The 16,497-nt window shown below is 38.0% G+C and overlaps 1 protein-coding gene across 1 annotated transcript in view; it reads left to right on the top strand.

The window, feature by feature from the left end:
- The window catches only part of LOC142357265 (uncharacterized), a gene marked incomplete at both ends in the record, with an annotated part of 59,361 nt that overhangs the window by 29,057 nt on the left and 13,807 nt on the right, over positions 1–16,497 (top strand). Inside the window, one exon of the mRNA XM_075408918.1 lies at positions 4,138–4,254. Coding sequence (XP_075265033.1) covers positions 4,138–4,254 — 117 coding nt within the window. The remainder of the gene's footprint in view (positions 1–4,137; positions 4,255–16,497) is intronic.

Raw genomic sequence — 16,497 nt, 5'->3', positions numbered from 1 at the left:
TATTTCTCCGCAGTGGTCGGGAACCGTTAGTCGGATACAAGATTAACTCGTATACCAAACGGCTAAACATAATTGTAACAAAAACATTTTATCAACAAATCATCCAGGAGTTCATTAACATTATTTTAAGTAAGAAATAAAATCTAAGATTAAATTAAATTGATAATTTTGCCTTCTTTCCCGGGTCGAATGTCCTGCCTAAAATCCTCCCATTTTGTTGTAAGAGTGGGGAGGAGGGGGGCGATTTGTCTATGGGGCGTAAATTGATGTGAGAGTGTGAGGGTATTTTGTTCAAAACGGGTAAAATGATGTAAGAATTGGGCTGCAATGGAAGACTTTTGAGAAATTACCCCCCCTGATTAAAAATTGCAACGTAAGAGTGGGCTGCAATGGGTTGCAATGGGAGGACTTTTGAGGAATTACCCCTTGACTAAAATTGCCATGTAAGAGTGGGCTGCAATGGAAGGACTTTTGAGAAATTACCCCCTGACTAAAATTGCCATGTAAGAGTGGGCTGCAATGGGAGAACTTTTGAGGAATTACCCCCACTGACTAAAATTGCTATGTAAAAGTTGGCAGCAATGGGCTGCAAGCGGAGGACTTTTGAGGAAGTAGCCCCCTTCTGACTAAAATGGCCATGTATAAGTGGGATGTAATGGGCTGCAATGGGAGGACTTTTGATGCATAAAACGGTATAAGGTGATGGGGTAATTTTTCAGAGGTGGTAAAATGAGGTAAGAGCTGGACTGCCAGGGGGTAAAATGGTGTAAGATTGAGGAGGTAATTTGTTCAGAGGGGTAAAATGAATTAAGAGATGAGCTGCCAAGGCGGGTAAAATGGTGTAAAAGTTTGGGGGTAATTTGTTCTGAGAGGGTAAAATAATGTAAGAGTGAGGGGGTAATTTGTTAAGAGGGGGCAATTCTATCAAGTTTTTTTCACATATATAGAACGCCAAGAGTTAGACAAAATTTGATGGTCTGGAGGTTAAGGGGAACCAGCTGAGGGCACAGAGGTTGTGGGATCAATACTGGCAGTCTTCAAGTACGGGGGCTAAAACAAGATTGAGGGGGTAAATTGATGTAGGAGTTGAGCGACCAAGGGGGGTAAATGGTTGTAAGAGTGAGGGGGGTAATTTGTTCAAAGGGGAGTAAAATGATGTAAGAGTGGGGCTGCAATGGGAGGTTTTTTTTAGGAAAATGGAGTTCAAAACTCTTACGTTTTTTTTGAGCTGCATTAGGCTTTCAAAGGGGGTAATATGGTGTAAGAATGAAGGGGTAAAATACAAGTTAACCCCCACTCTTACATCTTTTTTGTCTGTCAAGGGGAGTAAAATGATGTAAGAGTTTGGGGGTAATGGAGAAATTACCCCCGAACGCTTACATAATTTTAGCCCCCTTGACAGACCAAAAAGATGTAAGAGTGGGGGGTTTATTTGTTTTTTACCCCCTCACTCTTACACCATTTTACCCCTGTTTGAAGCCTAATGCAGCCCAAAACGACGTAAGAGTTTTGAGTTGCATTTTCCTAAAAACTCCTCCCATTGCAGCCCTACTGCGAGAGTAGTGATATGCGCTACTGTTGAGAGATATACGCTACAGAAGAAATCGTTCAGTTTAATTTTATACTCGTTTTCACTTCTTGCTGACCGACAACTTTCTGGTGTTTTATTACTTTCATGCCCTCATTCGTGAATAGCTCAGTTCCCATGGAGCCTGTTCGTGGAATGCGAATCCGTAGAACTTTTTGAAAGGCCTTTGTCGAATTAGGTCATACAGGAACGACAGTTTAGCTATCAGAGTATCAACTTGGAGTAAATTTGCCGGTGTAGGAAAAACTCTAGTCTGGTGTTGTTTTAAAGAAGGACGCGCACATTTATACCCCAATTAAGTTGTTAATTTTAGAAGCTTCAAGATATCTTCCAATCGAGAAACTGAAAAACATTTCAGTAAAGGACATGTGAGATAGAACAGTGAATTAACAGGCAATTGTATTGTGTCCAATATTTATATAAGTGCAAAAAAACAACAAAAATGAAACAAAAATTTTTTCGAATTGAAAAAAAATAAATGTTATTCAGGATTTTTTGAAATGACAAAATAAACTGCGTGCGCCATATCGTACCGCACTGTAAAATATTTGCATTTTTTTCTAGCTCGGGTACAAAGAATTTTTCGTCCCGCTAGAGGTGTTCTACTGTAGAAACATCCATGTTTCTGTTTATCTGCAAAAAAAAAATATTTTTTTAGCTATCAGACACAAAACTACAAAAATTACTACTTGTCATGTACAATGAAATTTCCTCGAAAAAAAGAAATGACAATTTTTGCACTAAAGTGCTTCATCAAGATAAAGAATTTTGCTCGACGTTTGAAGAAAACATGATCGGCCTATGGATACTGTTTGATGCTTATAATGTTCTGTAATTGAGCTACTTTTTTGAATGAAAACACTAAATAGGTGTCTGTCGCACATTTTGAATTAGCAACATCGTTTGTCCTAACTGACTTTTTTCAAATAAATTGTCATTGTAATTGAAACCTTGGACTGAGTAAATACTAATTGAAGCCTGAGAAATTTAAGAACTAAATTATATCTGAAAATCTTCTCAACATCAAAAATGTGTGTCTGATTGAAATTCTATAGCAATGGGCAATTTTAAGAAAACTGCTATTCTATGAACTTGTATTACAAAAAAATGTTTTAGATGTCAAAGTTTCCGGAGAGTTTAATGCTGATTACCCGTCATATGCTTTCTTTTTTTTCAAAAACTTACAATAAAATGCAATAAAACTAACAATCAAAAGAAGTTTAAAAAAGGAAATATTGAAACGCCACCTTAAGCAAAAAAAACAATATCTTCAGAATAAATAGCCATTCAATTACTGATTTCATTGCTTGCATCATCTGTTTTTGATCAAAAGATGACTTACCCGGGTCGAGGTTTTTGGGAAAATTTTTGTAATAAATGCGGTGATTGCGGTGAATGCGGGGACTATAAATATTTCATCGCATTTCACCGCATTTCCTACAAAAATTTACCGCATCGACTTTTGTGGCAAATTAATGTAAGAAATGCGGTGAATGTGTTGAAAAAACTAACCATTTGTCATCTCACTTCTTGCAAAAAATCACCGCGAAGTTCACCGCATTCGTTTTCCAACTTTATTGAATCTGATTTAATTTCAAAAGAAATATCGCAGAAGTAAATGACAGATGGCGCATTAGAATAAGAAATTGTAGACATGCAATAGGTGAGAGATCTCGTGTGTGGAAATGTCTTTTTTGTAAGAATTCCGTGGAGAGCGGTGAAAATAAATAATTCACCGCGATTCGCCGCATTCGCGGTGAAAATTTTTTCACCGCATTTCCTAAACGGAAAAAGTATTCCGCGACATTGTTTTGAGTTTCAAACTAGCTGAGTTTTTCAAACTTTTATTGCAATGTTTAAATCTTTGGGTTTAAAGATCCTAGATTGTTAAATCATGCGCTACAGTTCTCTTCACTTGTAAATTTTTTATAGATCTGATTAGATGTTTGCATTAGAGTACTTTCAATTTTGCATTGTGCATTTTATGAATGGGAAACACCGTAACTATCTGCATTGCATAAGCGGTGCGTTTTTCTGTATCGTATAGTTGATGCTGTTTGATTTTTGTGAGCATTTTTAGTATTTTCCTGCAAATTAATAAAATTGTTAATTCTGCTTCCAAATTTTACAGAAATTAACCGTTCAACACGATCCATAGATTTCCAATTATAACAAATGAATGCTCCTCATAAATGCAAAATCCCGCACGACCTTTTTCAAGATAATTGGTTTGCGTATGTCGCGCAGCTCAGTCTTGGGATTTGTAGAGTGACGAGCTAACGAAATCTAAATCATAAGTAAACGTCATTGTCTAGAAGACTTGTTTTTTTTCACATAGTACAAGTTACAAACAATTTATCAAGGATAACCATTTACTGTATCTTTATTGGCCGTTTATTCCCCGGGAGATTTTTTTCAGACAGCCGAGACTTTTCAAAAAAGCTTCATTTTAGTTGTGATAATCGATGAATCAGTCACAAATAAATGGTAGAAGACTAGCAGGTATACTTAAGCTAATTGTAAGTTTTAATTGTGTTGGTTTTCTTTAGACTGCCGAGACAGCGTTGCACTATCTGTGCAGAGGAGGGAACAGTAAATTACTTCAATTGGTGGTGGAGTATCTCGGATCTGCAAATGTACAACTACTTCTCAACAGACAGAGTCTGGTAAGATAATAATGAAAGAATACTCTAGTCCAACTCCGACGCTTATCTTGCAACTTTCGTGCAAATGATGTTTATCTTGCAAAAGGAAAGTTCCGGAAGCTGTTTTTGCAAGCGACTTGCAAGATCTTGCGAAATAGTAGACATCAAAAAAATTTTTTCAAAAAAAAATTGCGAATTTAAACAATAAGTTAATTCTTGGCCATTTCTTTTTAATTGAGTCCGTTGTCCTAACGATTTTTGGCTATTAAAATTAACTTGGTGAAAATCATATTTGGTCACTGATGTCAGCCTTCCGAGACCTTTGAAACTCGTTTTTATGGCAGATCGACACTTCTAATATATTTAAGTTTAGGATACAGAATTCGGATGAAGTCACTACAGAAGTCTGCCATTCTTCGATTCAGGAACGGCGTTGTGCTTTACGTAAAATGTCAGAATTTTGAAGTGACTATCGCAGAGTCACCTATTCCTGCTCGAAACCCAAACTTGCATGTTCGAATTCTAGCACTGATTGTAGGTAAATCTGGCATAGAAGATTCTGTTGTCGGAACTACCTGACATTTTCAATCTTGCACGTTGTTGTTTCAGTTCAAAATAATGACCACAATATGAATATCAACTAAAGAAGTTTTCGGGAAAAACAGCCGCTGCCGAAAACCAACTTCAAACATGACTGAAAAAACTCCCAAAACGTTTTTTAACGGAAGATTAGAGTTACACCCAGAATAGCAATGATTCATTCTCCTCAATCTTCATATAGACTAGGAAAAATCTGCTTATTGCGGCTGAGCTTATATTGCGGCTGAGCTTAACAACTCAGAAATCAAATTCAATAGCGCTTCAAGGCCATTTCAAGCCTTAAAGCTAGAATAGTGTGACAAGCGAAATTTAATGCTACATTCTATCGAAGCCAAACGGATTTGTTCATTTTGTTCAACATTTATATTTAGCAACTATTATTAGTACACAATCGTCATTCATGAAGTCAAACTATAACTCAAACTCGAACTACCTCAACAACCAGCAAAACAATACTACGACTTAACAGTATTGCATCAGATTCTTTGCGATTGGATTGCGAATCAACCTGTTATTGATACAGAATATTCGACAAAAGTTCTACATGGTTAACAAATTTCCCATGACATCAAAATTACACTGAAAAAGTGACGTTATGGAAAAGTGTTCACATTCTGGCGACATTATTATCTACAACCAATCAACAGTTGAATTTGACATGTAAATCCACGTGACTAGCAGCATAAAAGGAGCTTGAAAAACTACCAAAAATCAGAAGAAACTTGTAATTTTGGTTATATTAAACTGACATACAGTGCGTATTGAAGCACACTTTCTTGAGCGGTAAATACTTGTTATCGTGTCTTGTTTCTGTAGATCATATTAGTGATTGTACAGTTTTAACTTTACTTTGACTTGTGAAAAGAGAATTAACTTTGATATTCTCAAAACTTTCTTTCTGAGGAACGAAGTTCCTAAGTAAGAGAAACTTTGTGCAAAGCATAAAGTGAGTTATTCTTACTGGCTTTAACGAAGCCTGCTCTAGTTCAACATTGGTGTTACTGAAACCAATAGAGAGACTTGCTAACATTAAAGTTAGAAAATTATTATTCTTGTTCAGTTATAGTTACAGTAACTCACCCTTTTTCTGTAATCTTTGTAGCAGAAAGCTGAAACTTTGTAGAAGTATAGCCAATTTACAAGGCTACAATTTGTTGGAAATAGAATTCCTAAATTCGGTTTATAACTAAGGTTATTGACAAAAACTCAACAAAAATTGATTGTTTCAATTTGAATTATTTTGTTATTCTGAGAGAAACAAGTTTGTTATACAGCAAAGCTGAGCGATTAGTTAGCAGGAGTAATCGAGCAACAAGTAATGCAACGGTATTCTACAGTATAGCGGATAATACAGTTCACAAAAGTTAACTGCAAAAATACAATATCCGGACAGATTTGAAACCGCTGAAACGAACTGGGCGGTGTAAAGTTTTCCTTGACTTTGATAGGAAAGCAGCCGTAACATTTGGTCCGCCGACCCGGACAGTGGAAGGCAAACTGCTGTCCAACCTGATGAAGAGAGTGCCGAAGGCACCCCCCAAAGAGAATCAAACAAATGAACAGCAACAGGCCAGTGAGGCGAACAGAAGAGTGCAATTCACAAAACTCGTTGAAGAATTGACCTCGCTTAAAAGCAGCAAGCAACGCAAAAGGCAACCAGGCAATTCGAGCACAAACAGCAGAGAGGAGCCTCAATCAACAGCTCACAGGTACGACAAGAGATTCCGAGACTTAGTGGAAGAAGTCAACACTAAAAGAAGTCTTGGCTACAAAATAATTGAAGATTCAGATCGACCCAACAAATTAAAGGTCCTCTATCAACAGACTGTCCACCTCCTAGAGGAAGAAATACCCAAGCAACTGCAGCGTCAAAACAAGCTTGTGCCCTACCAAGCAAATTTCGTTGAAGAACATCTGAAAGAAGCAAGGAAGTGCAAAGCAAGTTTGGACTATCATTGGCTTTCATATATAAGCAAAGGCACGCAACCAGAAATGAATGCAGAGCAAAACAACGCAACCCAAGCTGTGAATGACAGCGAGAGCCACAACAACTACCCAACGGACAGCCCAGTTGCTCAAATAGTGCAAAACGGAGCAACAGCAAGTGGTCAAGAGACGGAGAATGTTTCGGAAACATCTTCAGCAAAGCAAAGGCGAGAGGAAAGGATGAAGAAATTCGATATCGAATTAAAAACCAAGATGCGACTGGAACAAGCACGGTTCGAACGGAGGAAGCTAGAGCTGGAAATGCAAATGAAGGAACTGGAAACCAAGCATCAACTGCTGGAGGAAGAGCGTGAGCTAGAGCGCAAAGTGAAGAGAACAGCATTAGAGAACGATGATGCTCGTTCCCAATCCACTGGTGCTCGAGATAAATCGCCTTTCAACTGGACCCCCAAGAAAAGAGATGTCTCTGACTGGGCCAGCAGAATCGACAACCTTCTAACACCAGATCGATCAACAGCTCGCTTCGAAGTAACCCCTGAAGTGAACAGGCAAAGTCACTTCTCACGATATCGCAGTTCACGAGACCGATCCTCAAGTGTTGAAGACCGAGACGTTTCCCCCAGAGCTGGTCTATTACGATACAACACTGGCTTTTCAGATAGTAGTAGCCTACCAAAGCTGAAGTTGAACAACTTCGACGGGAACCCTCTCGAATGGCCGGAGTGGTCTAGTATGTTCATTGCTACAGTGGATCAACGACCAATACCAGACTCAGAGAAGATGAGCCATCTGAAGACTCTACTGACAGGCAAGGCAAGGTCAGCAATCTCTGGAATGGGCTATTCTGGACAGTTCTATGGTGCTGCATGGAGTATTCTGGAGAGGAAATTTGGAAGGCCTCATGTGATCATTGATGCACAACTGGAGAGTCTTCGCAAAGCAAGTCAGGTGAAACCACACGACTCAACAGGTCTGATCAGTTTCTCAGTTATTGTTTCGAACTTTGTGAATGTGCTCAAAGAGTACAAGCAGATTGGTGATCTGCAGTCAAGCTCGACACTGTATATGGCAGTAGACAAACTACCCCAAGTTCTCAAAGAGAAGTGGTGGTTCTATGTTGATGATAAAGATGAAGATTGGCCTGATCTGATTATGTTTGAAAAATGGCTATCAAGGATAGCATTCGTGCACGAAGGGTTTTCAGCTTTCAAGGGAGAGCGAAGAGAAGAAGACCGAAGAAGCACAAATAGAGACAAACGGTTCTCGAAAACATCGAACTTCAGTGCAAGTTACAACGTGAAAGAAACGAAGCAAACGCAAAGTGATCACTGTCCGCTAGTTGATGGCACTCATAAAATATGGAACTGTCCACTATTCAGGAATATGAGTGTGAATGATCGGTACGCAGCATTGAGAAAGCAACGCTTATGTTACGGATGTCTAGGCAAAGGACATGCAATCAAAGATTGTAAAGTCAATGCGTGCGGCATCAATGGATGCATCAAGAAGCACAACCGATTGCTACACTCAGAAAACCAAATGGACGAGGGCAATCACGCAGTCAACGTAAGCGCAGCAACAATCAACCAGAGTAACGAAGTTACTAGCTTTCTTCAGATAGTTCCTGTCTCAATACAGAGCGGTGGCAACAGGCTGAACACATATGCTTTCCTCGATAGTGGATCAACGGTTTCATTCATCGATCAAAGTGTGCAAGTGAAGTTACGAGCCCAAGGCACCGATGTGACGCTCAACGTAGCTGGCATACACGGAACGAAGGATCTGAAGACAGAAAAGGTTCCTCTATAAATAAAGGGAGTACATTCAAAGGTGCATTCAATCGAAGCGTTTGCACACCCGTCAATCTCCTTGGGAAACACAAACTACAACTACAACATGCTGAAGCAAAGCTTCAACCACTTGAGTGTTTTACCCAACAAAAGCTTCAACTTGATGGAAGTTGGCATCATCCTTGGTCAAGATGCTTATGAGCTACAACGACCATTGGACTACAAGATAGGAACACGAAGTGAACCTTTCGCCGTTCTAACAGAGCTAGGATGGGTAGTCAGTGGACCCATGACGGGCAAAAGAAGACAAAATGTTTGTCATTTCGCCTTCACAGAAGATGTGAAAGTGGCTGAGAATATCCAAACCTGGTGGGACATAGAAACCTATGCTTCCAAAGTCAACGTCGTCAGTCAGTCAAAGAAGGAACTGCAAGCACAGAAGATGCTAGAGAGTACGACGAAGTTCACAGGCGAGCGGTGCGAAGTGGGAATGCTGTGGAGTGAACCTGAGCCAAACCTACCGAACAACTTAAGCTCAGCCCTGGGTCAGCTTTACTCACTGGAGCGAAGATTCCAAAGGGACCCAAACTTGAAGAGTATGTATCGACAGTCAATAGATACAGATGTAGAAAAAGGATTCGTAAAGATATTGGACGAGTCCGAAGTGAAAGGCACCTTCGGGAAAGAATGGTATTTGCCCCACCATCCAGTGCTAAACCCGAACAAGCCTGGCAAAGTAAGACGTGTTTGCAATGCCGCATCAAAGTACAAAGACATATGCCTAAATGATAAGCTACTAGCAGGACCTGATCTGCTACACGGCTTGATTGGAACAATATTCAGATTCCGTGAAGGACCAATAGCCCTAACAGCCGACATCGAATCGATGTTTCTACAAGTGCAAGTTCCCGAACAGGATAGAAGTTGCTTGAGGTTTTTATGGCGTCCAAGAACTAACGAACCTGTTCAGATATACGAATATCAGCGTCACGTATTTGGAGCTAAGAGTTCTCCAACTTGCGCGAACTATGCTCTCAAGCGAGTGGGACTGGAAAACGAAAAACAGTATCCAATAGCAACAAAATCAATACAAAACAACTTCTACATGGACGATTTCATCAAATCGGTAGAGACCCCTGAAGAAGCAATTGACGTGTTCAATCAACTACAACCTCTTCTCTCACAACATGGATTTGAATTGAAGAAGTGGATAAGCAACAACGATGCAGTTACCAAAGCAATCCCAGAAGACTTGAAGTCAATCAGCAACACAAAGCAAGTCGAAGTGGAACGCAATACGGAAGGATCCTCAGTGCTAGGACTACAATGGACCGTTACTGATGACAGTCTTCAAGTATGCAGAGGTACAAACAAGGAAGTTGAAGCACCTATAACCCAGAGGAAGATTCTGTCACTGGTATCTTCAGTATTCGACCCGATCGGATTGTTTGCTCCGTTCAGTGTTCACATGAGACGACTTCTGAAAGGCATCTGGACTAAGAATGGACAACATTGGGACAACGAAGTGGAGCCTAGTGAAGAAGAAGAATTCCTGAGATGGAAAGAACAACTTCCAATAGTGGCTGAAACAAGCATCGATAGAAGGTACTTCAACAAAGAGAGGGATAAAACTGAGCTTCATGTGTTTGCTGACGCATCTGAAGACACGATGTGTGCAGTGGCCTATCTACGTTCACAACCAAAAGAATACTCAGCTGACTTAGCATTTGTCATTGGAAAATGCAGAGTGGCACCGATGAGGCATCTTTCGATACCACGGCTGGAATTACAAGCGGTAGCAGAACGGTTGAAGGAGCAGATAGTTAGGGAGCACAAAATGAAGATACAATGTTGCAGTTTTTGGTCGGACTCAACAACAGTACTGCAGTGGATACACAGCTCCCATCGTAAACAACAAGTGTTTGTGGCCAATCGAGTGGCTGAGATACTAGATACAACTGATGTTTCACAGTGGAAACATGTCAGCGGCATCAACAACCCAGCGGACATTGGCACCAGAGCAATCAACATTGAAGAACTCAAGAGAAGTGAGTGGCTCACTGGGCCGGCCTGGTTAAAACCACCAGAAAGTGAATGGCCGGAGCAGGTGAACCTAATCTTTGCATCAGATGAAGAGAATATACCTTCATCAGTATTCATGATACAGTCTGAAGAGAAGAAAGCTGTTATCCAGTGGGAACGATTCAGTAACGTCGACAGACTAGTAAATACAGTGGCATACGTACAGCGAGCATTGAACAAACACAAACCAGCAACACTCGTAGTCAGCATTGAAGAAAGAGAAAAATCAAAAGCAACAACCTTCAAGTTACTACAGCAAGAACAGTTTGGTGAAGAGATGAAATCTCTCAAAACTGGAAAGGAAATTCCAAAAGGCAGCAAAGTCATCCAATTCTCCCCTTTCCTAGATGAAGAAGGACTTATTCGAGCCAAAGGCAGAATAGGCAAGAGTCAATTGGACTTCAATGCAAAGCATCCAATTTTGCTACACTGGAAACATCACGCGGTTGAATTATTCTTGCGAAACGAGCACAAGGACAATCAACACGAAGGCACTGAGCATATGAGAAACATTGTTCAGCAGAAGATGTGGATTCTAGGCATACGGAACGCCTTAAGATCAATCAAGAACAAGTGCATTACCTGCAGAAAAGGCAGAGCGCAAACGATAGCACCAGTAATGGCAGATCTACCCGAAGAGCGGTTAGATGCTTCAACAGCCTTTACAAATGTTGGAGTCGACTACTTTGGCCCTTTCATTGTGAAGATTGGGCGAAGGAACGAAAAGCGATGGTGTTGTCTATTTACATGTCTAACTATGAGAGCGGTGCATATAGAAGTGGTACCCAAGTTGGACACAGATAGTTGTCTCAATGCAATAATAAGATTTATTGCTCGAAGAGGCAAGCCGGAGACGATCATCAGTGACAACGGGACAAACTTGGTACTAAACAAACTTGTATGTCAGTTTAATATAATTTTGGTTATATTAAACTGACATACAGTGCGTATTGAAGCACACTTTCTTGAGCGGTAAATACTTGTTATCGTGTCTTGTTTCTGTAGATCATATTAGTGATTGTACAGTTTTAACTTTACTTTGACTTGTGAAAAGAGAATTAACTTTGATATTCTCAAAACTTTCTTTCTGAGGAACGAAGTTCCTAAGTAAGAGAAACTTTGTGCAAAGCATAAAGTGAGTTATTCTTACTGGCTTTAACGAAGCCTGCTCTAGTTCAACATTGGTGTTACTGAAACCAATAGAGAGACTTGCTAACATTAAAGTTAGAAAATTATTATTCTTGTTCAGTTATAGTTACAGTAACTCACCCTTTTTCTGTAATCTTTGTAGCAGAAAGCTGAAACTTTGTAGAAGTATAGCCAATTTACAAGGCTACAATTTGTTGGAAATAGAATTCCTAAATTCGGTTTATAACTAAGGTTATTGACAAAAACTCAACAAAAATTGATTGTTTCAATTTGAATTATTTTGTTATTCTGAGAGAAACAAGTTTGTTATACAGCAAAGCTGAGCGATTAGTTAGCAGGAGTAATCGAGCAACAAGTAATGCAACGGTATTCTACAGTATAGCGGATAATACAGTTCACAAAAGTTAACTGCAAAAATACAATATCCGGACAGATTTGAAACCGCTGAAACGAACTGGGCGGTGTAAAGTTTTCCTTGACTTTGATAGGAAAGCAGCCGTAACACTGCTCTTCGGAAAAATTGGGAGAAACAAAACTCTAATCCTGGTTGCAAAAAAAATGTGGAAAATTGTAACTCTAAGTATAGAATTATAGTAAAAAAGGAGAATTTTCATTACGCCGCAGAAATATACCCAAATCGTCAAGGGCAAATTTGCCCGATCTGCGTATCTCTTGTTCGTTCTTCATATGTTAATACATTGAATATGCAGCAATTTTGCAAAATATAGATAATTTAGCAAAGACAGGCAAAATTGAAGGGAATAGCGCAACCCGAGTTCGCAAAAGTGTTCAAATTTTAACCGCGAATTTGAGATACAAGCTGTGTATCCCATTTTTCGCGCACTATGTATCACGAATCTGCTCGATTTTTGTTTGGCTTTTTGCAAGTAAGGTAACTCTCTATCGCACTAAATGTATCTATTTTTTGCACTGAATGTATCTTTAATCTGCAATTAAGCCTAATTTCATGCGCCCAGTTAAATAATTGATAGCAATTAGGTAACTAAAAGTGGTTTACAGGTTAACATTTTACCATATAAAGTCTTAAATTTATCACAATATTTTCAATTGGTTTGAGTTGTCGACCGGAAGTGGAATTGGCATCACCCAAAGACCTTTTTAGAGATTTTAAAGCAAATTTGACAATTAATTAATATCTGAAGAATACCTGTTTCTTTCAGGTTAATGAAAAAGTAAAATAGCATTAGCTGAAATTCTTGACCGTCACCACTCTATTTCTTTATGGTTTTTCAGACTTTTATTTGTATCCAAGCATCTTTGTTTTGAAATGGTTTTATTAAAATTTGACAAACAAAATAATTTCTGAAAAATCCCTGTTTCAATTTTTTCTTTTTCTAAGCCCTATGGTTGAATTGGCTACTTCATCAAAAAACACTAGGATTCAGATTTAGGTTAATTTTTTAATCTATAATAGAGGGTTTTGTCCTATAGCAACTAATTAACGCCTATTGTTTTTCCATAACAAGATAAAACGGGACAGAACAAAATTTGGGTAAAGAATCAAAGGTGAATTGATTACTGATTTCTCTTGCTAATTTCGACCTAATGAGTTATTTGCATTTGAGTTAACCGATTGAATTATTAAATTGAGTTTATTTAGTACATTTGTGTCTTTCTACAGTTTACAGGTGTCTAGCATTTTTTTTCTGAAAAATCCCTCAAATCTGCGTTTAATTTGGATGACCATTATTTTTGCTGAAAAATCCCTCCACTGCTCAACCGCATTTTTGTGTCTCTTTACAGTTTCACAGGGGTCCATTTGTTTTTGAATCAACATTTTATTACGCCTATTTACGTGTATATAGGTGTGTGTCTTTAAATTTTATTCGTCTTTTAACAGGTGTGAAGGTGTCTAATAATTTTTTCTGGAAAATTTCTCCATTCTGCTCTCTCTCTATACAAGAATAAATCACATAAATTTTTAATTTGGAAGCAGAAAAAAGTGTAAATCACATATGAAATGACTTCCACTAATACGCCACAAAAACCAAAATTCTAAATAAATATATTTTGTCGCTTCATTAATTCAAATCTTTAAATCACTTTGGAATCTTCAAATCATTTGTGCATGCTCTATTAATAAAACCTTAAAAAACTTTCGTAATTCAAAACGCGCTTTTAGTTAGGCTCAATTCCGAATTAGGGATAAATTTATTGCAAAAATAGATACCTTAAATGAGCGGAAACGTGCTACAAGACTTGTCACCTATTTTATTATTTGAAAATTTCTCACTTTCGCAAAATATAAGATAAAAAGCTTGTCTCCTAATTTCCTCCATTTTATGTATCTATTTTCGCGCGATCTTTACTAAGGCGGAAATTTTGGGGTATTGCGTCGTAATGTTCTTGCAAAAATCACAGACAAAAGTTAGTAACACAAGAAGGCTATAAAAAACCGTTATTACTAAATACAACCAACGTCACAACCAAAGAACCCAATATTCATGCGTTTTGATGAATAAACAGGCTCAAACATAATTAATCATTATAATATACATGGTAAAAAAGACATCATGATCAGTGCCAACAATAGTGTTAGACAATATAAGGAAGGCAAGAAAGACAAATCGAGTTCTAAAATTTAAATAGCACTAAAAAATAAGTTTATTACCGTTTTGTATAAAGGAGCAACTATTGTTATTATTCAGCCCTTAGATCTCTCGTGTAATTTCATTTAGATAACTGTAATTTAGCAGAGGTTTGGTTAGTTGAGATCATAGAAAAAAAACTATTATAAATTCTTTGATTGAAAGTGAAGTCTTTGCCATTAAAACATGACCAAATTTTCTAGGAAAACAATGCTATGATGATGACAGAGATCCAATTGAAAATTTTTTGTGTTAATTTTTATCAGAAATGGATTCTTGATGTTTCAGTTTCTAGGTAAGATGTTTCATTTTTTAAAAAAAAATATTTGAAGTTTACATATTTATTTTCTATCGGTGTCAGCTTATCAGTGTTTGGTTGTTTGGTTACATATAATTTTTGTTTTCGCTTATTAATACCAGTTAAGCTCGTGAATTAAGTTGAACTGAATGGTAAAAATACACAAAAAGGCACAATTGTAAATCAATTTTTTAAATTGGGCTTGAAGTTTTCATCAAAGAAGTTGCAAGCATTAGACACAAACTTTGTAAAAGCTAGTTGAGTTTTATTTTTTATGCTGGCCGTTGTTTTTTGTGTGACTTACAAGTGAAGACTTACAATTTCAATACAAGCGAAGACAAACAGAATAATGAGTTCAATTCTGAGCACTGTGAAATGGATCGACATAGCTTGTTGACAAGGAAAGTTTTATACCACCCAGTTCGTTATTAGTGGTTTACAAGCTGTCGGGATTCTAAGTTGTGCAGTTCGCTTTTGTAACTTTATATCCCTTTTCTGTAAATCACCGTTGCATTAAACGTTGTTTTATTAGTCCAAATAACTAATCGTTCAGCTTAGCTGAATAATCAAATCAATTGCTGGAACTTCTCAGTAAGTTTCAATTAAATAATCAAATAATTTTTCTGAGTTTTGGTTACTAACTCAAAAATTCAGTTTGGGGCTATTCAAAAATTGTATCCTTATAGGTTGCTCAGTGTTTATGTTTATAAACGAATCTAAGGGGGTACATTCGGTTTCAGAATAGAACGCAATTCACAGAAGAGAACCCGTCTTTTGCCGTAAGCGGACTTGAATTGTTGGTCAAAACAGAGGTTGTTAGTCACTGGGGCCGAAGCCATAGAGACGACGTAGCATCTAGGTTTTTGGTTCGGAACACTCAAGTCTGTGAACTGAAAATCTATATTTCACCGCCTATTACTTTCAACGAACTGATTATAAGTCGTTCGTCTGGTCAAAGAGGAGGAATTTTTGTCAGCCCAATGTTCAGCTATCAGAGGTTCTTTAATTTCCTTTCTCTCAAGTTACTCAAACTTTCAAGACCAAATCAATCGTAAGATAAAATACAAGCTTCACGTTAGCAAGACACAGTATTTTACTGCTCAAGTGAGATTGTTAGGCAAACTGGATTTCCTTGTGAAAATAGTTTTCTTAGTTCTTTCAAAGCCAACGTGACTTCAACTAATAAACCTTGTTTTCTGCTGAAGCTAGATCTCCCGTTTTTCTACAAAACTGAACCCGGTTTCTATGATCACAACAAAACTCTGGCTTAATTTTCTGATTGTTCGCAGCAATCTGCGACACACATACACACTTACTTTTATTAAGCTTTGAAGTGCGTGGAATCAGATCTATGCGGAATTTCACGATTCTTAGTTCTTTCACTTCACTTCTGTAGAAGTGGCAGCAGCTGTGATTTCTCAAGAAAAGTCAATCTAACTTTTCGTTTTTTGACCAGTTGTAAAACGCAATTTTGGTATACAGCAGTTTTATTGACCCCTGTTTTGTTAAGACTTTAACCCGGTCAGCCTGTTTACACGTTTGGGGGATCTTTTTACACGTTTAAAAATGTAAGAACGTTAGAAACAAAATATGTCGACATAAAGTTGTTTTAATGAAATAATTGTATGAGGAATTTATTAATGATCGGCCTCCACATCGCCGGCCCTGTTTTCCATCACGAAAACATCCTTCCTGTTCGGTAATACAGGAGCAAGTTTCACCACTGGTCTCTTGTGAACTCCATTTTTCGTTCGAACTTTCGCTGATCGAATCACTCCGTCAGACCCTT

Source organism: Convolutriloba macropyga, unplaced genomic scaffold, assembly GCF_964194025.1.
Source record: "Convolutriloba macropyga unplaced genomic scaffold, txConMacr16.3 SCAFFOLD_1109, whole genome shotgun sequence".
Classification (NCBI taxonomy): domain Eukaryota; kingdom Metazoa; phylum Xenacoelomorpha; order Acoela; family Convolutidae; genus Convolutriloba; species Convolutriloba macropyga.
Note: the sequence above shows the minus strand (reverse complement) of the source record. Positions and strands in the feature narration are given on the sequence as shown.